The following is a 25,018-nucleotide window of genomic DNA, read 5'->3' on the forward strand; positions in this document are numbered from 1 at the left end:
CTTATAAAGGCATCAATACATGACTGGGTTGAGGAATTAGTCAAAAGTTTAAAATGTATTTGCTCTACTAAATACATAGTTCTAAACATCACATACAACGGCTACACTAAAATGCTGAATTTGAGTACAAATTGAGTTCTTGTTTTGATTATGTAGGTAGTTGAACTATAGAAATTAATGCAGTCTTAATTGCATACTACTGACTGCATACTACTGACTTGCATACTACTGACTACGTATTCTAATGGGGAGTAGGCCAGTGGCAATGTTTTATCACCAATGAGGACTTTGCAACAAAGTACAAAACCCGGGTACTGTGACTCAAACAATACCAGTTTGTTCCGAGTTGCTATATCATGGTCTGGAGGTGTTGAGCAATCGTGTACAACCCTCAGTTATGTTTTTGACATTATGAACAACTGTCAGTGTTTCACTCCATAGGTCTTTCCAATTTGGGCCTTGGTTGATCCACAGGAACAAGTCAACTGTAATGATGGAAATTGTTGAAGGGGACTTCTGAAATCGTTCCATCCTTGGGTTATTCATTTGACCGTCATCTCAACCATCAGGACATTAATTGTGTACAATTCCACAAATCAGTCGTTATGACAAAGAATATAACTAGTTTATTCATACCTCTATAAAGCATGCAGCCAGGCCTGGTGGCAGGATACATTATTCAAAAGCAGACCGTCTAAATCTGCATTTTAAGTTTCACCTGTGTTCTAATTCACATTTGCGTGGTGGCATTGGCGTTTACTAATTTCCTTAAATTCTACTTTAGCCTACATGACGAGACAGGGTGTTATTTTATAAATTTATGCCCCACGTTTTATTGATTGGCTACTCTTGACACTGAGACGCAACCTCGTGGTTAATGCAACGGATAGCCCAAGCCAATGAAAAGACATGAAACGTGTTTTTTTAGTTGTCGCGGGTACTAGGGATTATTTTTCCACGTATGGTGTGCTGTATAAAACTTCCGCCTACCTTTTGGATTGGTGGATAAAGCTCGTTAATTGAGTACCGTTTTTGAATATTCGATTAGTGGTGTTGACGTCAACCGCCTATATTTAACGGGAAGAGACGCTATGCTTAAGGTGTTTTTTTAAATTTATTCTCAAAATTCACGTGCACTCACAGTACACTCGTAACAACTTCCGCATTACCTAAATTCTACTCTGAAATAAGCCTCACGCAGCAATTTTTTAAAACTTTTTTATAGATTCGAGACACATTGCCACACACAAAAACTGGCAAGTTATTTTCGTGCGGACAGATTTTTGAATTAGTAAAACCTCTCGCTGCGCCTCCGTGTTCGCAAAATATTGAGTTGAGAAAATGAGAGATGCGTCTTTTTAGCACGAGGCGTTTGCTCTCCAAACTACTTTTTTTCTGTGATTGTATTTAGAAATTTGCGAAAGGTCGATAAAACCATAGATATGGAATCCATACAACGGGCGTACCCATTCAATTCAGGACCGTCAACCATTGCAAGTTTACCACTCAAATTGTAAAATGTTGAGGTGGCACGTCCCTTCTATGGCCGCAACAAAACAGCCTACTTGGAGCGCGAAGAGTGTGGGTTGGAGAATGGATGAGTATTTAAATACAAGTTGTTATATAGGGACATAAAATGCCCGCATACAGAACACCTACATTCAAATCTACAGCCTATGAATGTTCATCTAACCACGCTGCTCTCTTTCCACAGTAGGGGGAGCAGTTGTGCAGAATATGCACATTGAACCCTCTAGCCCGGTGTAGTGCCGGGCTCCTTGGGATGTCCCTACCCTAAGCACTGACCTTAACCATACCCCTATCGTGCCCGATTTCAACTTCAGATCTGGTATGTCCCAAGGATCCCATTAAGAATTTCTCTTCTCCTGCTCAACAGTTGGCGATGTCTTTGTAATGTTCACATTTGTATTTAAATATAGTCAATGAAGGTCTATGTGTGTTCTATGGGAGAAGGGCAGGGAATTTAGTAGTATGGCTTCCTGTTGATAAGTAGGCAGAATGAAGTCAGAGACCCTCCGAGCTTGGAGGCCTCGCTGCACGCTGTAGGGAGGAGGGTGTAGTCCGTCAGCTTCTGGAAGGCCTGGGGGGCAGGAAGAGATATATAATACCATTTTATTACATTCACATTTATAGGGAGAATCTTTGGTCAAGGACTGCGACGGCTGGTTGACAAGCTTTTGTGTTAGTAGCCTACTGTTCATCCGCCATTCTTTATTCTAGCACGCACTTCATCATGTGACAATTTCATGGTATTTTGCATCAGGGAGGAAAATGAAAGAGTTAATGAAATAGATCATCATGCCTATATCATGGCACTCTTGGAATTGACTAGAGGGACTTGTACTGAAAATAAAGAAATGAGTCCCCTTGACATTTTACATATTTTGTTTTGTTACAACCTGATTTTTAAATTAATCAACTTGAGATTTTGTGTCACTGGCCTACACACAATCCAACACACAGTCCATCACTGAGTACCAACTTTCCTATTTTCATGCATGGTGGTGTCTGCATCATGTTATGGGTATGCTTGTCATTTGCAATGACTTGGGAGTTTTTTTTATTTTTATAAAACGAAATGGAATAGAGCTAAGCACAGGCAAAATCTTAGCAGGAAACCTGGTTCAATCTGCTTTCCAAAAGGCACTGGGAGAAAAATTCACCTTTCAGCAGGAAAATCACCTAAAACACAAGGCCATATAGTTGCATACCAAGACGACATTGAATGTTCCTGAGTGGCCTAGTTACAGTTTTAACTTAAATCGTCTTGAAAATCTATGGCAAGACTTGCAAATGGCTGTCTAGAAATGATCAACAACCAACTTGACAGAGCCTGAATACATTTTAAAGAATAATGTGCACATTTTGTACAATCCGGGTTTGCAAAGCTCTTAGAGACGTACCCAGAAAGACTCCCAGTTGTATTCACTGCCAAAGGTGATTCTAACATGTATTGACTCAGGGGTGTGAATGCTTATGCAAATGGATTATTTCTGTATTTCAAATTTCAATAAATGTGCAAAAAATCTTGAAAAATATGTTTTCATTTTGTCATTATGGGTTAGTATATGTAGATGGGTGAGAAAAAAAGCAATTTAATACATTTTAAATTCAGACTGTAACAACAAAATGTGAAATAAGTCAAGGGGTATGAATACTTTCTGATGGCAATGTATTTGCCAAAGGCACAATAACGTGGATATAAAAAAGTACTGCTTAGTAAAGTAACCTAAAGACCACTGTTCACTCACAGGAACACTTTCGGGACACTCTTCAGTGGGCGGGTGAAGCAGGTAGTCCACTTTGGAGGGGCCCCTGACGTAGACACAGTTAGCTGCTGCGCCCTCAGGGACCGTGAGCACTTCGTAGTGGTGATCAGTCAGCTGCTCCATCATCTACACACACAGAGGCAGGGCTAAGTTTTGCATGACAGCAGCGGCCAGGGTCTGTTCACATTAGAGTAGCCCACACAAAGAGAAACTGAAATGGGCATGAGCCAATCATCTCCGGATGGGGACCAAATAGAGTAGACTAGAGGTCGACCGATTAATCGAAATGGCCGATTAATTAGGGCCGATTTCAAGTTTTCATAACAATCGGTAATCTGCATTTTAGGACGCCGATTACATTGCACTCCATGAGGAGAATGCGTGGCAGGCTGACCACCAGTTACGCGAGTGCAGCAAGGAGCCAAGGTAAGTTGTTAGCTAGCATTAAACATATCTTATAAAAAAACAATACATCTTAACATAATCACTAGTTAACTACACATGGTTGATGATATTACTAGTTTAACTAGCTTGTCCTGCGTTGCAAATAATCAGTGCGGTGCCTGTTAATTTATCATCGAATCACAGCCTACTTCACCAAACGGGTGATGATTTAACAAGCGAATTCGTGAAAAAAGCACTGTCGTTGCACCAATGTACCTAACCATAAACATCAATGCCTTTCTTCAAATCAATACACAAGTATTTATTTTTAAACCTGCATATTTAAAAGAAATTCATGTTAGCAGGCAATATTAACTAGGGAAATTGTGTCACTTCTCTTGCGTTCTGTACAAGCAGAGTCGGGGTATATGCAGCAGTTTGGGTTGCCTGGCTCGTTGCGAACTGTATGAAGACCATTTCTTCCTAACAAAGACCGTAATTAATTTACCAGAATTTTACATAATTATTACATAACATTGAAGGTTGTGCAATGTAACAGCAATATTTAGACTTATGGATGCGAAAAAATACGTAACGGTTCTGTATTTCACTGAAAGAATAAACGTTTTGTTTTTGAAATTATAGTTTCCGGATTTGACCATGTTTTAATGACCTAAGGCTTGTATTTCTGTGTGTGTATTATATTATAATTAAGTCTATGATTTGATATTTGATAGAGCAGTCTGACTGAGCGGTGGTAGGCAGCAGCAGGCTCGCAATAATTCATTCAAACAGCACTTTCCTGCATTTGCCAGCATCTATTCACAATGCTTGAAGCACAGCGCTGTTTATGACTTCAAGCCTATCAACTCCCGAGATTAGGCTGGCAATACAAAAGTGCCTATAAGAACATCCAATAGTCAAAGGTATATGAAATACAGATGGTATAGTGAAATAGAAATTATAGGAAGTATAAGACTATGTGTAAACTGAAATGGTCCATTCATTCCTTTTAACATTTTAGTAGATGTTCTCATCCAGAGCAACTTACAGTAGTGAGTGCATACATTCTCATACTTTTTTGCACTAGTCCCCCATGGGAATTGAATGTTATTTGATCTATCTACAACTTAAAACTTCTTAACTGGGAATATTGAAGACTCATGTTAAAAGGAACCACCAGCTTTCAGCTTTCATATGTTCTCATGTTCTGAGCAAGGAACTTAAACGTTAGCTTTTTTACATGGCACATATTGCACTTTTACTTTCTTCTCCAACACTGTGTTTTTGCATTATTAAAACCAAATTGAACATGTTTCATTATTTATTTGAAACTAAATTCATTTTTATTTATGTATTATATTAAGTTAAAATAAAAGTGTTCATTCAGTATTGTTGTAATTGTCATTATTACAAATATATATATAAAAACCGGCCGATTAATCGGTATCAGATTTTTTTGGTCCTCCAATAATCGGTATCGGTGTTGAAAAATCATAATCGGTCGACCACTAGAGCAGACACTAGGGTAATGTGGGCTTATAGGGCTCCAAACTACACCATGATAGTTTAAAACACCCCAATAAAGCTTGATTTATCCTTTACATTATTCATCTGAGTACAGTGACATAAATACTGGGCTGGAGAGAGTCTTTTGAAGTGATCACTTTGCATGTCTAGAATGGGAGTTTGTTGTGGCAAGCAGAATGTGGTCTGCACATGGGTAGAGAGCTACAGTATATTCATTCACAATCTTTCTCTCGGACACACACAAACACACACACTCACCCGGAGGGTCTTCTTGGCCCCATCACTGTTGCTGATGATGATAGTATCAGGACCTCCCATAGAGCAGATGTTCTTTAGACGAACTCCCCCACACACTGGCACCGTGGACACAGCAAAGTCCTAAGACGAGGACAGAGAAGGTAAGAGCAAAATATAAAATATTGTACACAGGGATATGGTCGTGTACTTGGACATCAAATCAAGTAAGAAATCAGATAGAGTAGATAATAAATACAGTGTAAATATTGCATGTAAAGCAACAACAGGATATCAGACAGATGTCAGACACAAACAAAGCCCTCCACACAATTGCATGCCACACCCTGAGTGATATTGAATATCCAAATCCAACAGGTTATGGTATTAAATACCATTACAAGTCCATTAAAATGTAAATAAACAGACCTGACTGTGAAAACATAATGTCTAGTTTATGGGAGCATGGTAGAGATGTAAGAAGTACACATTTACATTGTACATAAAAAATCATTTGTCTTTTAACTATAGATCGCATAATACAATAGGACAATTGCCACCTGCTCATCCCTGTCGCAACACATGGGTTCTTTCCCAATTTGTCTTTCCTTGATTCCTTTGCTTGCCTCTTTCTCAGAACATATTGGAGGAGAAGGTTGGAGGGGATGGACTTTGGATCTTGTCCTCTCATGTGGTTTGAGAAAGGAATCAAGCTATACTCACTCTGAAAGTGTCAGCCAGAACCTCAGCTCCTCTGTAGTTGGTGTGGGAGGAGATTCCCACAAAGAACTCCCTGCCGGTGAAGAGCACGTCACTGCCCTCCAGCGTGGCCCCTGCAGAGCCCCCCTCCTCTGCCCCCATCTCCACCACTGTCAGGTTGAGCTCCGACATCACCCTCCTCACCGCTTCAGTCTTAGCGAGATAGGAGAAAGGGACAGGGAGAGAGGAAAAAGGGGAGAGAGAGAGTTGATTTTCCAGGTCAAACTGACTCTACTGCAACATTAATCTATAATTAAAACATAATTAACAGCAACATAAATCAATAATTTAGACAGAATTACAACATGTTTAGTGGAATGATTCACAACACACACACATCTCCTTCATTTAGGGTAAAAAATAAATAATAATCTGCGATACAGAGATTAAAACATTTTCTCAGTTGCTGTGGTCAGTGTTTACCTCACTGCGTCTCTGCTGTTTGAATGGCCTGGTGATGAGTGCCGTGTCTCCCTGTATCACAGCTACATCCTCTATCCTCCAGCTCTCTGGTAGCTCCGGGTCTGCAGGGATCTCTATGAGCTGCAGCCCCACCTTCTGTCTCAGCGCCCCTGTCAGCACCCCAAACTGTCGCTGTGCTTTGGCCAGGTCCATCGTGGTTTCCCCGTTTTCGACCTTGTTGTTTTTCTCATCTTCAACCTTCCCAAAGGTCTCTGGGATGCCCCGCACCACGGCGTGAGTGAAGCGGCCGTACGGCAACACGCTTGCCATAATGTGTGTGTGCGTGTGCAGGTGTAGGAGTACCCTGGCTATGGGCTAGTAGTGGTGTTCAGCCACTACAAGACAGAACAGTGAAAGTGTGTGTATGCCACTAGATGAGTGGGAGAGAGAGGGTGAGAGTTCTTGTCAGGTTGTGTTCCCAACTGTTTGAGAAGCTGCGAGGTGTGATGGCAAGACCAGCTGGACACTAAAGGGATGTGATGGAGAGAAGCAGCAACTCTATGGGGAGTCTTTCAACCCGGCAGGAAAACACACAGGAGAAAGTCTTCATCCTTGTTCTTCCACTTCAGTGATCAGCCACTCCAATACCCACCGCATTGTTCCACGGAGGTAAATATGGAGAGTTTGAGTCTGATTGCTGTCTGAAAGAAAGGAGGGAGACAAGATTCTCTGGGGCTTTTTGATGAGAAGGCATGTTTGTACATGCTCTGTGACTCATTAGGTGAAAGTTCCTGTGATCAATTGTGTCTGCTCTACTGCACGCATCTCAGTCTCTTCGACTGTAGGACATACAATAGGCTACTGTCTGGACCATAACATATTTTTGTCAGAGAGACAAAAGTCTGTTTTGTGGTGATACTGGAGTTGGACAGAGATGGCATGAAAAAAAAGGATAATCTGAAGTGTCCAGTGTCCACCACTATACAGATTTAAATGATTGAGACCAACTAAATAAAAACAATTATTCAACAGCTGTATGTAGATAGAGACATTATTCTTATTTCAAATTGAACTGTGAACCAGAATTAATACAGATAACAGAGTGGACTGGAGAATACAGACAAGGGCGGCATTGTTCAAGGGCAGATTATTTGAGCACAACATCCTACAATGGCCTTGCAATGGCAAATATATCCACTCATTGCCTACAGTTTAGAGACAATCACTGCTTTGTTATCCTCCTTTAGTGAATCCCAGCGGCAATATTTGCTGAACGCAACAAGTGTTGCCGGATTGTCAATATTATGTCCGTGTATGTTCACATTCTGCCTACATTTAGTGTATTCTGGATAAGTAAGAGAGAAAAAACATTTGATAGCAGGGTGGTAATAACCATTCAAGGCAGAATTGAATTAACTATCAGACAATAACAAACAAAAAGGTCAGTATCAAAAAGGTTTCTCAGTATTGATTTTAGGAATGTAGACTACCTACCTAGATTTAGGAACATTTCTCTTACTAATTTATTTCAATGTATTTTTAGCATCCCATGCCAGCCATCTGCAGAGAAACAAGTTGCACGAAAAACATCTGAAATATTTGCCTGTTAAAGAGCTCATCACGCCCAGTGCAATGTCAATATTCAAAAATCTAAGTGAAGATGGAAGCCTACCTTATTATTGTTTTTACAGAGGTTATTCAAATTCTGTTCTTTTCCCCTGGCTGTGTCTTCCCGGTCATCGTATCTCGTTATTATCTTCTCTTCTATATGTCCCTCTCCCCGTCTCACCCGTTGCCCTGTTCACCCTTTCACCCCCACTTCCCCTCCCCATCCCCCACCAGTCCGCCCTGTCCAGGATTCCACCTCTCCGCTGAACGAGAAAAGTTGACAGTAGGTTATTATCACGATTTGCTTCTTACCTTGTATGAAAGTGCAGATCGAATAGAATTCACCCACCGGATTTCAACTCGCAAATGATTCTGACTTCTGTCACTTTAATAAAGTAGGCCTAGGCTTAACAGCTAATCTCCTTATAAAATGTTGCCCAAACCCGTTGAAATGTTGCTTCTAACGTAAACTCTTTCTATGCAGAATTCATAGTAACAAAGATTGATTTCAAGTGGTCCTCAGAGAGATTATTTTATTCATATTTTCCCCCTGATCCATTGTTTCCAAGTGTGACAACCCCCAACACCCTCGTCTAACTTGTACCCGCCCATTCTACATAATATAAACGTGAACAGTTATATACATTTGCAATGCTATTTTCTTATCGTGCGCTCATCAGATTAAATTGGCCACATTATTAATTCCCAAACTTTCATCACTTTTTTTTACAGACGCAATACGTTTGACTATTCAATGATTGTGTGTGTGTGTGTGTGTGTGTGGTGTTGGCCTCTAGTCTTTGTCTGTGAAAAATAATCCGGGCTTTTCTGCAATATGGGTCATATATCTGTGCAACGGGTCCAAGAGAAAGAGATATGACGGAGTCACACAACATAGTTTGTCAAAGTGTCTGTTTTTCTTGGGAAATTAAGATGCTGGTGGTTTATCACACTCGAGAGGTTCGTCCTACAAATGTTGAGCATTACTCAGTCTCACATTTGAGACATTCATCTCTGGTGAAATGGTAAACACAGAAACAGACCCACTAGTGACAGATGGCGTGTGTGACCTGCAGACAGGGCAGTGCAATGTTCCCGTCTAGCGACTGGCATATGTTACTGCAGTCAAAAATGTCAAAACAGTCCACTGCAGATTTGATTGGGAGTCAGAAAATAAGCTTGGAAGTTCATTTGATGACGTAAGAGAGAGAGAGAGAGAAAGAGAGAGAGACAGGGAGAGAGACACATAGAGACAGACAGACAGACAGACAGACAGACAGACAGACAGACACACACACACACACATGCACACACACACACAAACACAGGATTAACAAAAGAACACCATCTGTCAGCCCAACTCCAGCCCACACAAAAATCCCATTGAAATACAGTGGAGGATCTGTACTCTACATACCAGCACTAGAATAGGCCAACCAGCCAATCATCCCTTCCCCATAGCAAAACTTTTTTTTTTTACAGAAAATGAAAAACAAGCAGTTCTTTTTGGACAAGTTCATGTAGTTCTTCCCTGTTTCACTCTGTTTTCTTCCGTTCTGTGATGTATGAACTTGACCCTAGCCTATCTAATGGGTTTCAGGAAGGCTGGCTGTGTGTGGTGTGCTTAATGCCTGGTAAACTGTTTATCCGGCCTGATCCCACCCCTATCACAAGACTCCTGTCACTTGACTACCCTCCTTGCCCACCTCAGGGCACTCTATAGGGAGTTATGGATAATGCAGTTACTTTCTCTGCCTCTCTTTACTTCGTCTTCCAGTCTTCCTCTTGCGCTACTCTTACTGCAAGTATTTCTTTCTGTCTCTTACCTACTCTTTCTTTGTCATTCTCTGTCCATCTGTCTGTTTGTCTGTCTGTCTCCCTCCCGTTCTCTCTTTATTATCTCATGCATAAGCTGAATGCATAAGTTGAATGCATAAGTTGAATGCATAAGTTGAATGCATAAGCTTTTCAGCAAGAAATACTCATGTATAAAATGCATCATACAGTGCATCCTCTCCACTGTTTTTACTGTGTCGTCTGAATCCACATCTGTGGGTGTAGCCTTCATTTTGGACATGATGTGTAACTTGCCTTGCTATTTTTGAGTCGGTACAATATAAATCACCGCCACCCTACATGTCACATTTAGTTGTTATCTTAAAAGTAAGGCCCTCTGTGTAAATCCATGTCAGTTTAAGCACTACATCCATGTCAGTTTAAGCACTACATGGTTACCGTCCAAATTACATTTGGAGAGTTTGGGGTGGAAAACGTTGCTCCCAGAGTCTGGTTGGTTAGGAAGAAAGAAGACCAGAGATAGATGGGGAGGTAGATTGAGGGATTTTACAACTGACCATCTGAGGACAATACAAATGACATCTGGACACATTGCACTTTAAGAGAGAGAAATAATACAGTGAGACAAAACAGTGTGGTTGACTGGGAGAGAAAGATTGAGAATTGGATGGATTGGATGCTGACTTGGAAGGAAGGAAAGAGATACAAATATATTTAATTTGGGTTTGAATGAAACATGCTACCTATTAACTGCTAGTGGAGTTGGTAGAAGAGAGAGGCTGGAGGTATCAGGCAGGGACATTTACCAAAACGAGAGAAGAGTTTGTAATATTTCTAAAGTGCCCAAGAATCAACTTCTACAACTTCTAAGATGTCTTCTCCACAACTGTTCCTTCTTTTCCTGTGCTGTCTTCCTTTAGCAGGTATGTAAGAAAAGGATGGAGATGAGAAGGTTTGAGGAAAAGAGATAAGCTTGATAATGCCTAAGAATACTCAATTCAATAGGTTTAACAAGAACAAGTAACTTTTTAGATTTGACCCATAGCTCAATAACAGGAGAAATGCATTGAGATAATAATTCTACATTATCTAGTCAACCAGGTCTCAGAGCATTTTGTATTATTCTGTATGTAAATCCGAAAGCTCCATTTACTATGATATGTTACCTTTGGTATGGTTATGTAAACCAGATGGTTACTTAAATTAAGGCAAGGTCAAAGTGGATGGGTGGGCTTATAACGCAAATGTCTAGCAACCCAAAGGTTGCGAGTTTGAATCTCATCCCAGAAGACATCAGCATTTTAGAAACTTTTCAACTACTTACTACTTTTTAGCTACTTTGCAAATACATAGCATGTTAGCTAACCCTTCCCCTAACCTTAACCCTTTAACCTAACTCCTAAACTTAACCCTAACCCCTAGCCTAGCTAACGTTAGCGAGCTAGCTAATGTTAGCCACCTAGCTAGAATTCGTAACATATTGTACATTTAGCAAATTCATAACATATTGTAAGTTTGGCAAATGCACAACATATAATACGAATTGTTATTCGTAACATATCATATGAAATGGTTAATGGACACCCATAAATGAATACATAACATACGAAAAGTAACATATTATAGTAAATTAAGTGTCTTGGATTTACATACAGAATAATACAAAATGCTCTGAGACCAGGTTGCAACCATTAACATTTTAGGGGAAAATGAATATCTTTAGTCCTGAGTTGTCTTTTTTCCCCACCTTCATACCCCCATTAGTATGATGTACATCTTATATTTGATACAAAATCCCTTTCTTTATTAGCAACTCTGTGCTGTTACACATGTTTCCTGCCATCTCTCCTATGGACTGCCTCAAGTTCCCTCAGGAGTGTCCTGCCGGGCAACGCTGACGAGCTAGCACAGCAGTGGAGATGCAAGGTGAGTGCAGGCTGTACGTTTGTGTGTGTGCGTGCTTGCGTGTGTGTTTGCATGCGTGTGTTTGTGCATGTGTGTGGGCATTGGAGACAGTATTGGGTTTCCGGTGGAGGTGGCATGACAGAAACTATACAATAATGTTTCATGATTGTGTATTGGATTGGATAACAAACTTGAGTGGCACTGCAATTGTGTAATGTTAACTAAAGTTGAAGAGTTAAGTGTGGGAGATGTTTTATGGCCCACTATGCCTGCCTAGCCTTGCCTTCCTGCTGGGTCTTCACTACATAATATGAGACAAAAGGCTAGCTGAAAAGGCCAAACGTCACCACTATTCTCTCAGCAAGCCGGTTGTTAGCTCCCTAATGCCTGTGATGCCATCAAATTATCTCTAAAAATAGCCAAATGCTAAGTGGGTGGGACACAGGATTCTGTGTTACTCTGAGTATAAGAGGAAAGGGACCGCTCTGAAAAGTATTTTTTGCCACATAATTCGATTGAGGTCAGTAATTTGCAGTGATTGAATGTATTGTGTTAACACCTTTCTAAATGCAGAGCTGGTGTAGTCTATCCACTGACTTTTGGTGGGCCAATTGTATGTCTCTTAGTGTGACAGTAATACATCCCAATGTCTGTCAGTCTAGCAATTACACTATCATCTCCTCTTGTCTCTATTTCAGTCAGTGCACTGACAAGTAGGCCTCGACTTACTGAAGTGAAATATACTGAATACCATTGAAATGACCCTTTTCCTCATCTGTAGGCTCCCTGCATCTGGTCCTGTATGAGAAGAACTGTGCCAGTCCCTCTCAATGTGGTTTATCTGGGGAGAAACACACTGCATGCCTGAACTTCACCTACCAAAATTACTGTGACACGGACCTGTGCAACGAGGCTATGGCCCATGCTGCCCCCATCTGGAGGGGAGGTGCACTGTGCATCCTAGTTATTTTCTCTCTCATACTATAAGCTGATATCCAAATGTATTGCATTTTATATGTACATTCCTCATCACACAGTAACATGCACAACCTATACTGTAATGGGATGAATCCCACTAACCAAAAAAATCTCATTATAGACATACACAGTTTGACACACTGACCGTGCCTTGTTTACATGTAGGCTTAGAACTCACATACAATACACACACACACACACACACACACAGAGAGAAACACCCACAGATGCATCCTAAACAGTAGTGCACAGTCACAGTCACCTGAGGGTAGAAATGAGTCATATGTCTATTGAGACATATGACAGTGTTAAAATGACAATGAAACTAGTGGCGAAACATAATCCATATGTTGATCAAATCTGCATTCATTTATAAGAACATTTGTTTAAATAAGGGTTAATATGGCTTTCTAACTATTCTACTTTTCTATGGTGCTATATATAGCATAACTGTTGAAAAAGGATTGGCAGCCATTAATAAACAAACAAGTAAAGAAACAGTAACCTATTGTGGTTTTATTTTGACCGTCTTTTCAGGATGATTAAAACCTACAAAAGAAATACTAAGTTTGATTGTCATTGACTCAATGTACACAACATTATCTAGGTTAAGTGCTATTGCCTTCGAATAAAATTGAAGGTGAAGTAAAGGGCTAAAATACGTGGATGCATCAAAAGTTAGGAAGAAAATAAAAACAAAAATGAAGATGGGTCTTTAAAAAAGAGGATGGGTTTGAGGAGGGGTTAAAGATGGAAAATAGATATGTATGAAATGGAGACGTAAAGGTGGATAATACATTAAATAATAATTAAAGACGAATGTAAAAAGTCCCTGAAGTCATCACTAATCTTACAGTAAAAGGAAGTTTAAAAAAACAACTGTTACAAGCTTCAGTAAAGGAAAATACTAGAATACAACAGGCAACATTGAAATGAAGACTTGGTCTCTTTTTGACAAATAGTTATGACAACAGGACTATAGACAATTGACCGGGTAAAAGTAGGTCCATAGAAACCAAATAAAATCCATAACATAAAGGATTCAGTCATGTAAAATAGTAATGGGTTTTATGAAGATTTTTCTTATCTATCAGCTGTGGAGGACATGTATGGGTTTTAAACTACAGATTCATCCCACGGTTTGATGACTGTTTAAAATAGCTGACATAACAATGCCAACTCAGATGCCAAATATATTGCAAATGACATCTTCATGTTTGTACTATTCAATAACGTGAATTGCACTTAGTGACTGTCTTACAAAACCTTACCCTGGAAGACATACAAAATATATAGGTTCTGTCTTCACTAAGCTGTTGTAAATGTATGTCATTATCATGAATGCACCGTCTATCAGTCAGGCTGAGAGCTCTATTCAATCTGTATCACTGAATCGTTACAGATTGTGCAATAGAAATTCAAATGTAATTTCTGACTGAGCCGGCATATGCAGCATTTACCGTGAATGCAGTCTCCACTAACGCGGTAACATTGCCTTTGAATTTCAATCACGCTGTAACGCTGACCTATGGATTAAATAGAGCCCAAACAAATATGTCCAGTTCTTTCCCAGGGGACTGAATTTCAAGTCAATGTAAAATGGATGACTTATTAAGTCACTACAAAGCCTTAGTGCTGAACGATTAACTGACATTTCGTTTTTTCCAGGTTATTAAACAACTAATGGACCAAAGTCTGTTAAATTACTTGAATTCCATTTAGTTAGTCAAATAATTCAGAAAATAAATGATGTCAAGAACTATGTGGGACTCCGGGCTGAAGGGAGTTGTTTTCATTTAACAAATATTCAACATAGTTCAGCGCAGAAACGTCATAAATAATTACAATGATCACAATCCATTGTGCCAGTTTTCCCCCCAGCTCAAACAGATCAGAGGAAGAGGCCAAACGAGAGGTTTCACTTTCGCAAAAATCTCTCCAAAATAAACCGAATGCAATGCGCTTGGAATGACTTACGCTTTTCGTTTGCCTTCCCGCATTTGCGACGACTCTCATTATTAGGGCGGAGAAATTAGCATCTCGTCATTGTATACTGATCTCAGGACGGATACACTTTTACGCATGCTACGTTAGGTTAGATACACAGACTGAATAGACCACACGAGAGAGGAATATACACAACGACGAGAGGGACAGAGACAGTTAATGAAAGTATGCCTTATCTACTTTGAAGATCTAGTCAAATGATTTCGTGAGAAAGCTCTGCAGCATACTTAGGCAGGCTAGCTAAATAGGATGACTAAAGACAGTATAGTATGGGGAGGACGTAATGTTACATGGCCTGGCTGGCTGATTGCTACTGCCTGAGCAGAGATGAGATGATTACTTTAAGGAATTAAAAATAATAATGTAATCCACTAAAAACTAAGTAATATACACATTTTATTATTTCATTGTAATTTTCTATTTTTCTATTGACGTTTACCCAATGTGGACCTGATCAGAGAAAATGGAATATTTTAAATGTTTTGGAAATTCAATGTTTACTATTTTTGGCTTTGGAATTTTCATTAAAAAGCTCTAAAATCATGTCATTATTTCATAATGCATTTCATATTTAACAAAAATAATCAAAACCAAAATTAAAAACCGTGATTATTATGCATTAATAGAACCGAAAACGAATGACCTAAATAAGCTCAAATTGCTCAGTACTACAAAGCACAGGACTTCAAAGGTGTTTAAACAACTTAAACAACACCCAGCTCGATAGACCTGAAACCTTTCATTTGTCTCACTAAAGGTTCAAACTTCTCTTTTTTCAAGTTCAAGTAACCATATCAAAAAGTACAAATACTCAATCCTGTAGCATTCTCTATTTGAAGATTTCAGTTTCAGTTATCTATGCAATGTGCATCTCTATTTTTAATGAATGTGACGTTTATGGTTTAGTCATGCGAGGAGCCGTGTGCACGTCTGCATTACATCCTGTAGTTTTCCCTCAGATTACAGTGAAACATGTGACTGAACCGGCTTGGTGCCTCAAGGCCATACAGAGTCAAGTACTTTAATAACCTAAAGTTCACACAAAGCAGCAACTATAGCCACATTACTTCGTCTGGAATAACTCAACTGTCCTGCAATATGAGCCTCTCACAGTTTTTTTTATAGTATAAAAAATATCCTTCACTTTGAATGGGGGAATGGAGGTCGATTACTAATAGCAAAAGAGCCTTACAACGGGGGGATATAAACTTGATTAACCCTTCACAGCGCTACAAGGCGGAGAAAGGGGAAGCCGAGGTCTGCTGAAATCATTTCCTGTGTTGGTAACAGTACAGTGCTGAGAAACACCTCTGTATAGTGTGCCCCGATGTACTATTACATGCCCAAGACCTGCTTTCCTATTCCCTGAACCTAATCTCGGACCATTTAGCACGTATAAAACGACTGCTTCAAACTGACCATGTTAAAGGCGGTTCGCCCTGAACAATATATCAACAGTGAAGAGCAGTTTACGGCCTGGCCAAGAGATAGAAGCTAATAGCTGGCAATGTATGGAGAGCAGAATTAATCATAGTGACTGAACACCTTTAGTTGGATGCTACCATATGTAACCTACTGCCCGTGTATAGAACTTTAACTGTGTGTAACTGCCACTGAATATACGGTATTAAGAGTGGATGCGGTGTGACAAAAAGGGAACCATAAACTATAAGTCTCAGTTTCACAAACTCTTAAATGGCCAATTAAATGTTTCCAACTTGCTACGCTGTTGAATAATATGTGTGTCTGAGAGAGTGCATGTGTGTGTGAGCACATTAGTGTGTGTGTATGCTGCCACATGTACAGTGTGTGCGTAGGTGAGTGTATAAGATGTATTCACTGGTGTGTGAAAACTGATGGAATCCCCTTCTCCTCCTACTTAAGTGCTTTAGCCACGGCTGAGTAGGCGATGTGTATCTCTGTGTCGTTGGGGCAGGTAGAGGAGAACTCCTCGCGGGCGTACGCAGCGTCCAGGTACCGCCACAGGTTGGAGAGAGACTTGGGGACGGAGAAAGTGCGATACTTCAGACACACAACCTGAGGATTGGACAGGGAGAGAGAAAACAAGAGAAAGAACGGAGAGATACATGTAATTCCCCTCCCACTGCAAATCATCCTGTAACATTGCTTTTATTCATACTGTACATCTGTCTCTACATGCAAAGTTCTAACTAAGCAATAAGGCCCGAGGGGATGTGGTATATGGCCAATATACCACAGCTAAGGGCTGTTCCTAGGCAAGACGCATTGCGGAGTGCTAGGACACAGTCCTTAGCGGTGGTATATTGGCCTTATATCACAAACCCCAGAGATGCCTTATTGCTATTATAAACTGGTTACCAACGCAATTAGAGCAGTACACATAAATGTTTTGTTATACGGTACCCATGGTATACGGTCTGATATACCACGGCTTTCACCCAATCAGCATTCAGGGCTCAAACCACCCAGTTTATAATGTAGATTATAGTGTTCATAGTGCGGTCTGTAAAAAGTATGTGGACACCTGCTCGTCAAACATCTCATTCCAACATCATGACCATTAATATAGAGTTGGTCTCCCCTTTGCTTCTACAACAGCCTCCACTCTTCTGGGAAGGCTTTCCACTAGATGTTGAAACATTCCTGCGGGGACTTGCTTCCATTCAGCCACAAGAGCATTAGTGAGGTCGGGCACTAATGTTGGGCGATTAGGCCTGACTCGCAGTCGGCGTTCCAATTCATCCCAAAGGCCATTCAAGTTCTTCCACCAATCTCGACAAACCATTTCCGTATGGACCTTGCTTTGTGCACGGGGGCATTGTCATACTGAAACAGGAAAGGGCCAACCCAAACTGTTACCACAAAGTTGGTAGCACAGAATCATCTAGAATATCATTGTATACTGTAGCGTTAAGACTTCCCTTCACTGAAACTAAGGGGCCTAGCCCGAACCATGAAAAACAGCCCCAGACCATTATTCCTCCTCCACCAAACTTTACAATTGGCCCTATGCATTGGGGCAGGTAGCGTTTGCGAAGCATGATTCATCACTCCAGAGAATGCGTTTCCACTGCTCCAGATTCCAATGGTGGCGAGCTTTACACCACTCCAGCCCTGCTCTTGCAGGGCAGAACATTGACGAACTGACTTGTTGGAAAGGTCACATCATATGATGGTGCCACGTTGAAAGTCACTGAGCTCTTCAGTAAGGCCATTCTACTACCAATGTTTGTCTATGGAGATTGCATGGCTGTGTGCTCGATTTTATATACCTGTCAGCAACGGGTGTGACTGAAATAGCCGAATCAACTAATTTGAAGGGGTGTCCACATACTTTTGTTTATATAGTGTATTTTATCCGTATAATCTGATTAATGTGCCTGTCTGTATATTCTGTTTATTGTGTCAGGATCATTTCATAGAGTCAAATTCCTGAACATGCAAATGTCTTCGGTGAATAAAGGTTTTTCTGATTCTGAATACACGTGGCTACTGAATAACCAAAACAAAAGTAAGATACAAAAAAGTAAAGACAAGAAAAGTAACAGTTAGAGCCAAGAAATGTTTATAGTCCAAAAAAGAATGATCAAAAGAGCCCATTGGATCTTTGCAGTTCGCACTGAAGTTAATGTTGTACATGTGGCAGCATTTAGCTCACAAGTGGTCCGCCAACCCCAATTAATACTGATTTGATTATGGACTTCACACTAGGCCACAAGCAGGGCTTAAAACAAAGAATTACCTTGACGATGTTCAGCTTGGGCAGCAAGTTGCAGTCGGCCAGAGTGAGGTCCTGCCCATCCAGGAAGGGACGGGCGGAAGAAGTGACCTCATCAGCACTAGTCTCGTCAATCTCCTCAGGAAGTGGTGAGCCAAGGTAGTCATCTAGCTTCTTCAGGGCCTTGAGCAGGCCTTTCTCTAGGTCTTGACCACACAGAGAAACAAAGTACAACACATTTATTAAGACGGACACGTATATAAACAAACTGTAGTACGCGCAAAGCTAAAGCTCCTCACTAGTATCATGCAAGTAAAGCCTTCAGAGAGCTCCCTGCAATTATATTGAAACAGGAATTGAATGTGCTGCACCATGAAACAATGCACAATACAAAGGAAATATGACTAACACCCATAGAAATATAATTACTTTAATTATTTGAACAAAAACATAATTGGACTTGAGGTACAGATGTAAATTGCTGAGTTAAAGAGTAATTTAAAATGACTCATTGCACATGACAAATGCTTATCTTAGTGTGTACTTTTCACTGTACTTCTGAAAGCGCTGCTAAAAATACAAGACCACAGGCAACCGGTTTGTGAAGAGACGCAAGGCTCAGAGCATAATGCCATTAACAAAGACACTCCCTGCTGCTCTGGAATACAGAGACAGATTGTGGGAGTTCTTGCAGGTGCTAGTTAACACGCAATAGTGTTTCTGTACATGAAAGGGTCGGGCTCAGTTCATCCTGATTTGTCATTGTCACTCACTGTCATTGAGCTGGGGGTTTGAATTCTTGATGTAGGCCGAGAACTTGGAGAACACGTCCAGGCCGGCTGTGTTAGACTCAGGGTTCCTGGAAGCCATGCGGGGGTATCTGGGGAGAGGGTGGAGGACGTATTTCAAATTTGCCATCTAGCAGACCTCAGTCAGCAAGTTATCATGGGAGAAAGCATGTTGTCTTCAGAGAGGAACACAGGAAGTAACGTTAAACACAAAGTACATGCAAGGACAGTACATAACCTATCAACATACTTTACAGAGGCAAACAACACACACAAATGATCATACAAAGGAAGCTAAGCTTCTCCTAAAGTAAATTGAAGGAAATTGCCAACCTTATATAATTACTTTTGTCTATACAGAAAGAATTCAAATAATTTCAAATAAGCAAGTACACCAGAAAGCATGGTTTGGCCCCAGATGATCATTAACTTCATTTAAAAAAAAAACAAGCTGTGGATCTAAATCACAAGTGAATAGCCTACAGTTGGAAGGCCCGCAATTTGGGCACTGCGCGCATTTAAATACCAAATAGATTATTGTTGTGTTATGACTGTCAGCGAAAAGCAGCTAAAATAGTACCAGGCATATCACTATATTTCAAAATACAATTGCTATTGCTGGAAAGAGAAGATAATAAAAAGTCTCTAATCTATTTTTTTGTTATCAAAATTCTCAATTTGAGCAAACCAGAGCCTATCTTATTGGCACCAGCAGAGAGCATCCTCCTTATCCCCGGTGAGTGCGCATATTCACTCATCATTAGATCAGTGCAACTTTAAACTTTGTTTTTGAACAATCATTTCCTCCTCCAGGTTAGATGGCCATCTGTATCATTTCTGTCTCCCCTTTTCGTAGGCCTAGATTAGACGCCTGCAGACAAGGTCGTAATTATTGATCTGTTTGTCAGCAGTAGCCTATACTTTTTGTAACCCTGTACTTTTTGTTGTATTCAAAAATATTCTGCTCATGTCTCCAGTCATACAAAGTTTAGTAGAATTGAAATGAAATGTGTTTATAAAAGGCCACATTTTTTCCTGTGAAAAGAAAGGGGAAGAAACGTATCTAATATAGCCTATAGCCTAGGCCTACTCTGCGCCACAACACGCACAGCGATGCATTGAAGGGTATTTTTTGCAAACAGTGATTGAGTTATACTATTAGCCTAAATGATGACTATCCAATCTAGTCAGAATAGTAGGCCATCTTACATAAGTCTACAAATGCGATGATAGATGCATGGAATGCTTTATTATTAACAAAATGTGCTTCCCCAAACTTGAAATTCACGTGCCACCTATGAACATAGATCTGGAAGGATATGGAACTTAGCTTGATGCAAGTAGCAGCATAACTGTTTGATGGTTTGATCAGAGGATGGAATACAAATAGAATGATGGAAGGAGTGATTACTTTGGAGGGGACAGGTTCTCCTCCAGGAACTCTTCTATCTTGTTGGTGTCGGTTTTCACCTCCGTCCCATAGAGCAGGAAGGGGGGCTGAGCACCAGGTGCTAGGTCCTTAAGGATGTCTGGTTTCCTATCAAGAGAGAGAGAAATGACAGAGGGAGAGAGGGGAAACAATGACAGCATTAGAGTGAGTAAGTAGCTTAGACATGTGCAAATGTAATATAAATGTATATGTAATATAAATACAGATTGATAGGCATTAGACAGACCTCTTCATGTCCACGGTGGTGACGTTGAACGTTACTCCTTTAAGCCACAGCACCATGAAGAGGCGCTGGGAGAACGGACAGTTGCCAATGCTCTGGCCATCACTGCCTGCCTAGAATGGGATAGAAGGCCACATATTATGGTCATTCATCCGAACAAGAAGATCATATACTACCCAAGAGAGATCGCGGAAGTCAAAGAGTGATTACCCTCAAAGAGGGTAATGTGTGACAGAGCAGGGCTGTGGGTCTCTTGAAATTTGAATGGTGGGGAAATGAACAGGAAGTAAGTATTTTAAGCTGCTACCACAAGGACATCTTTCATACCTGAGGAGAAAAAAGGGTTCTAAGTCTAGATATTCACACAGAGAAATCATTATAAGAGAGTGAAAAAAGGGTACCCTATCTTTATATTGGTCCGTGTTTTCCTCTGAATGACCACACCCCTGGGCTGCTCTGGCCAGCTTATGAAATATACACTGAACAAAAATATAAACGTAAGAATGTCAAAGATTTTACTGAGTTACAGTTCATATAAGGAAATCAGTCAATTGAAATAAATTATTTTAGGCCCTAATCTTTGGATTTCACATGACTGGGAATACAGATTAGCATCTGTTAGTCGCAGATACCTTAAGAAAAGGTAGGGATGTGGATCAGAAAACCAGTCAGTATCTGGTGTGTCCACCACTTGACTCATGCAGTGCGATACATCTCCTTTGCATAGAGCTGATCAGGCGGTTGATTGTGGCCTGTGGAATGTTGTCCCACTCCTCTTAAATGGCAGACATCATGTATGGCGTGATGGCGGTGGACGAATAGCACGACAATCTTGCCATTGATAAAATGGAATTGTGTTCATTGTCCATAGCTTATGCCTGCCCATATCATAACCCCACTGCTACCATGGGGAACTCTGTTCACAACATTGACAACAGCAAACCGCTGGCCCACACGACGCCATACACAATGTCTGCCATCTGCCCGGTACAGTTGAAGTCCGGATTCATCCGTGAAGAGCACACTTCTCCAGCGTGCCAGTGGCCATTAAAGGTGAGCATTTGCCCACTGATGTCGTTTACGACGCCAAACTGCAGTCAGGTCAAGACCCTGGTGAGGACGACGAGCACGCAGATGAGCTTCTCTGAGGTTTCTGAAATTCTTCAGTTGTGCACACCCACAGTTTCATCAACTGTCCGGGTGGCTGGTCTCAGATGATCCAGCAGGTGAAGATGCCTGATGTGAAGGTCCTGGACTGGCGTGGTTACACGTGGTCTGCGGTTGTGAGGACGGTTGGACGTACTGACAAATTATTTAAAACAACGTTGGAGGAGGCTTATGGTATTGAAATTAACAATTAACATTATCTGGCAACAGCTCTGGTGGACAGTCCTGCATGCCAACTCCATGCTCCGTCAAAACTTAAAACATCCTGGCATTGTGTTGTGTGACAAAACTGCACATTTTAGAGTGGCCTTTTATTGTCCCCAGCACAAGGTGCACGTGTGTAATGATCATGCTGTTTAATCAGCTTCCTTGATATGCCACAACTGTAAGGTGGATGGATTATCTTGGCAAAGGAGGAAATTCTCACTAACAGGTGCACAATATTTGAGAGAAATAAGCTTTTTGTGAGTTTGGAAAATTTCAGGGATTTTTGTTGTTAGCTCAAGAAACATGGGATCAACACTTTACATGTTACGTTTATATTTTTGTTCAGTATAGATTAAGGAGCCTATATATCATATGTATTATCTTAATGTGCATTTAATTAGATTATAAAATGTTCTGGCCATTCAACTGATGTGCCATGTTAATCAAATATAGCGTAATATATGGCCGCCCTATCTACTATCTTATGAATACCATGAAAACCCTTAGGCCTGCTTTCTCTAGGCATTCAGTCTTCAAACAAATGATGCGAGGGACCAGTGGCAACAGTTTACTTTTCTCACTGATAAGTTATCTTGCTGCAGAAATGCGTGGGTTATAATGACGTTTTAGTAAAATAGATTACATTGTACCACATAATGACATTTTGGCAGCGAAAAGTAATGGCGCATTGTTTACATAGTAACTTGTCCAAGATATGATTATGCATGTCACAGAATGGATTTGATGACGTTGCTTACCTTCACAAAAAGTTCAACTTGAGGTTGATTTTCGTCACTCATCTTTTTGTTTCAAGTGTTGTTGCTGGAACTGGAATACCTAAAGGAGACAGGACTGATTAGTTTTTGGATGGGTAACGTTAACAACTCGCAATGTGCAGTCTTGCACTAACTTTCAGATATTTTACTCATTTCAATGATAAACATAACCGATGTCGACCAAGGGCTTGGCGGCACTATCTGCTATAGTCAGTCAGATAAATTCGATAGTTTATATAAACTAATACAAACAAGCATCAGGAAAAATAAGGTCTTACTGTAAACCGTTATGACTTAATTAATAACAATCTTTTCACGCGAGTTTGGTGAGTAACAATGTCGTCTAAATTGTTCTTACCTCGCTCACGTCCTGTGTGGAACTTTCAGTTAACGCCTTTTCGGTTTCCCCTCCCTCTGTGTCGCTTGCTACACACTCATTCCTCCATTTCCTGGAAAGCCCACATACAAGTGATATTTAGAACTCCGTTGTAACCCTAACCAAGCGCCCCGAGCGAATAGCGGTGATAAGAAAGAAAGGCACCCGATTGTGTACGTGAACGAGATGGGGACAGGGGGGTGGGGGTGGGGCAGGGAGACCTTGGTGGTCGTCGATGTCATTTGGGTTATGAAATCAAAAAACATACCGAAGCTGAAGACAGCAGATATTTAAGGATCTGACCCTTAAAAAAAAAAAAAAACATTTTCGCCTGAAATGACATACCCAAATCCAACTGCCTGTAGCTCAGGACCTGAAAGCAAGGATATGCATATTATTGATACCATTTGAAAGGAAACGTTTTGAAGTTTGTGGAAATATTAAATTAGTGTAGGAGAATATAACACATTAGATCTGGTAAAAGATAATACAAAGAAAAAAACATGCATCTGATTTTTTTGTTCCATCTTTTAAATGCAAGATATGGCCACAATGTATTATTCCAGTTTAGGAGCAATTTAGATTTTGGTCACTAGATGGCAGCAGTGTATGTGCAAAGTTTTAAACTGATCCAATGAACTATTGTATTTCTGTTCAAAATGTTGTATCAAGTTGTATCACCTGGTTCACCAACTACTTCTCTGATAGAGTTCAGTGTGTCAAATCGGAGGGCCTGTTGTCCCGACCTTTGACAGTCTCTATGGGGTCTCTACAGGGTTAAATTCTCGGGCCGACTCTCTTCTCTGTATACATCAATGATGTCTCTCTTGCTGCCTGTGATTCTCTGATCCACCTCTACGCAGACGACACCATTCTGTATACCTCTGGCACTTCGTCGGACACTGTATTATCTAACCTCCCGATGAGCTTCAATGCCATACAACTCTTCTTCCGTGGCCTCCAACTTCTCTTAAATGCAAGTAAAACTAAATGCATGCTCTTCAACCAATCGCTGCCCGCACCTGCCAGCCCGTCCAGCATCACTAATCTGGACAGTTCTGACTTAGAATATGTGGACAACTACAAATACCTAGGTATCTGGTTAGACTGTAAACTCTCCTTCCAGACTCACATTAAGCATCTCCAATCCAAAATTAAATCTAGAATCGGCTTTCTATTTCGCAACAAAGCATCCTTCACTCATGCTGCCAAACATACCCTCGTAAAACTGCCAATCCTACCGATCCTCGACGATGTCATTTACAAAATAGCCTCCAACACTCTACTCAACAAATTGGATGCAGTCTATCACAGTGCCATCCATTTTATCACCAAAGCCCCATATACTACCCACCACTGCGACCTGTACGCTCTCATTGGCTGGCCCTGGTTTCATACTTTTCGCCAAACCCACTGGCTCCAGGTCATCTACAAGTC

The 25,018-nt window shown here is 40.6% G+C and overlaps 2 protein-coding genes and 1 long non-coding RNA gene across 6 annotated transcripts; 1 reads left to right on the forward strand and 2 right to left on the reverse strand.

The window, feature by feature from the left end:
* Window positions 1-9: 9 nt before the first annotated feature.
* LOC109903730 (N(G),N(G)-dimethylarginine dimethylaminohydrolase 2-like) lies at window positions 10-11,578 on the reverse strand. Of its 3 annotated transcripts, none has more exons than XM_020500627.2 (6): window positions 8,272-11,578; window positions 6,621-7,296; window positions 6,162-6,350; window positions 5,463-5,582; window positions 3,273-3,416; window positions 10-2,101 (listed from the first exon to the last, which is right to left on the reverse strand). In XM_020500627.2, the coding sequence occupies exons 2-6, from the start codon at window positions 6,927-6,929 to the stop codon at window positions 1,985-1,987; spliced, it is 879 nt and encodes a 292-aa protein (XP_020356216.1). In that variant the 5' UTR covers window positions 6,930-7,296; window positions 8,272-11,578; the 3' UTR covers window positions 10-1,984. The 3 variants fall into 3 exon arrangements, with proteins under 3 accessions (XP_020356216.1, XP_020356213.1, XP_031644396.1); XM_020500624.2 differs by having other exon boundaries at window positions 6,621-7,300; XM_031788536.1 differs by having other exon boundaries at window positions 6,621-8,159.
* On the forward strand, window positions 11,503-15,257 carry LOC116353392 (uncharacterized). The gene is made up of 2 exons (XR_004202831.1): window positions 11,503-11,930; window positions 12,691-15,257. It is a non-coding gene; the product is annotated as an uncharacterized LOC116353392 (long non-coding RNA).
* clic1 (chloride intracellular channel 1) lies at window positions 13,378-23,686 on the reverse strand. 2 transcript variants are annotated; one of them, XM_020500622.2, is made up of 7 exons: window positions 23,564-23,686; window positions 23,188-23,266; window positions 21,059-21,168; window positions 20,794-20,919; window positions 19,368-19,474; window positions 18,619-18,800; window positions 13,378-16,931 (listed from the first exon to the last, which is right to left on the reverse strand). In XM_020500622.2, the coding sequence occupies exons 2-7, from the start codon at window positions 23,227-23,229 to the stop codon at window positions 16,770-16,772; spliced, it is 729 nt and encodes a 242-aa protein (XP_020356211.1). In that variant the 5' UTR covers window positions 23,230-23,266; window positions 23,564-23,686; the 3' UTR covers window positions 13,378-16,769. The 2 variants fall into 2 exon arrangements, with proteins under 2 accessions (XP_020356211.1, XP_020356210.1); XM_020500621.2 differs by having other exon boundaries at window positions 23,484-23,570.
* Between the last annotated feature and the right edge of the window lie 1,332 nt (window positions 23,687-25,018).

The sequence above is a fragment of the Oncorhynchus kisutch genome, linkage group LG14, assembly GCF_002021735.2.
Source record: "Oncorhynchus kisutch isolate 150728-3 linkage group LG14, Okis_V2, whole genome shotgun sequence".
Classification (NCBI taxonomy): Eukaryota; Metazoa; Chordata; class Actinopteri; order Salmoniformes; family Salmonidae; genus Oncorhynchus; species Oncorhynchus kisutch.

Bases quoted from the DNA above. Each gene is read 5' to 3' on its own strand.
- LOC109903730 (XM_020500627.2), bottom strand. From the start codon at position 6,929: ATGGCAAGCGTGTTGCCGTACGGCCGCTTCACTCACGCCGTGGTGCGG. The intron at 5,583-6,161 runs GTGAGTATAGCT...TCCTCGTCTTAG, and splicing joins TTCTGGCTGACACTTTCAGA to GACTTTGCTGTGTCCACGGT. The intron at 2,102-3,272 runs GTGAGTGAACAG...CCTGCCCCCCAG, and splicing joins AGTGTCCCGAAAGTGTTCCT to GCCTTCCAGAAGCTGACGGA.
- clic1 (XM_020500622.2), bottom strand. From the start codon at position 23,229: ATGAGTGACGAAAATCAACCTCAAGTTGAACTTTTTGTGAAG. The intron at 21,169-23,187 runs GTAAGCAACGTC...ATCCCATTCTAG, and splicing joins AAGTTGAACTTTTTGTGAAG to GCAGGCAGTGATGGCCAGAG. The intron at 18,801-19,367 runs GTGAGTGACAAT...TGTGTGGTCAAG, and splicing joins AAACCCCCAGCTCAATGACA to ACCTAGAGAAAGGCCTGCTC.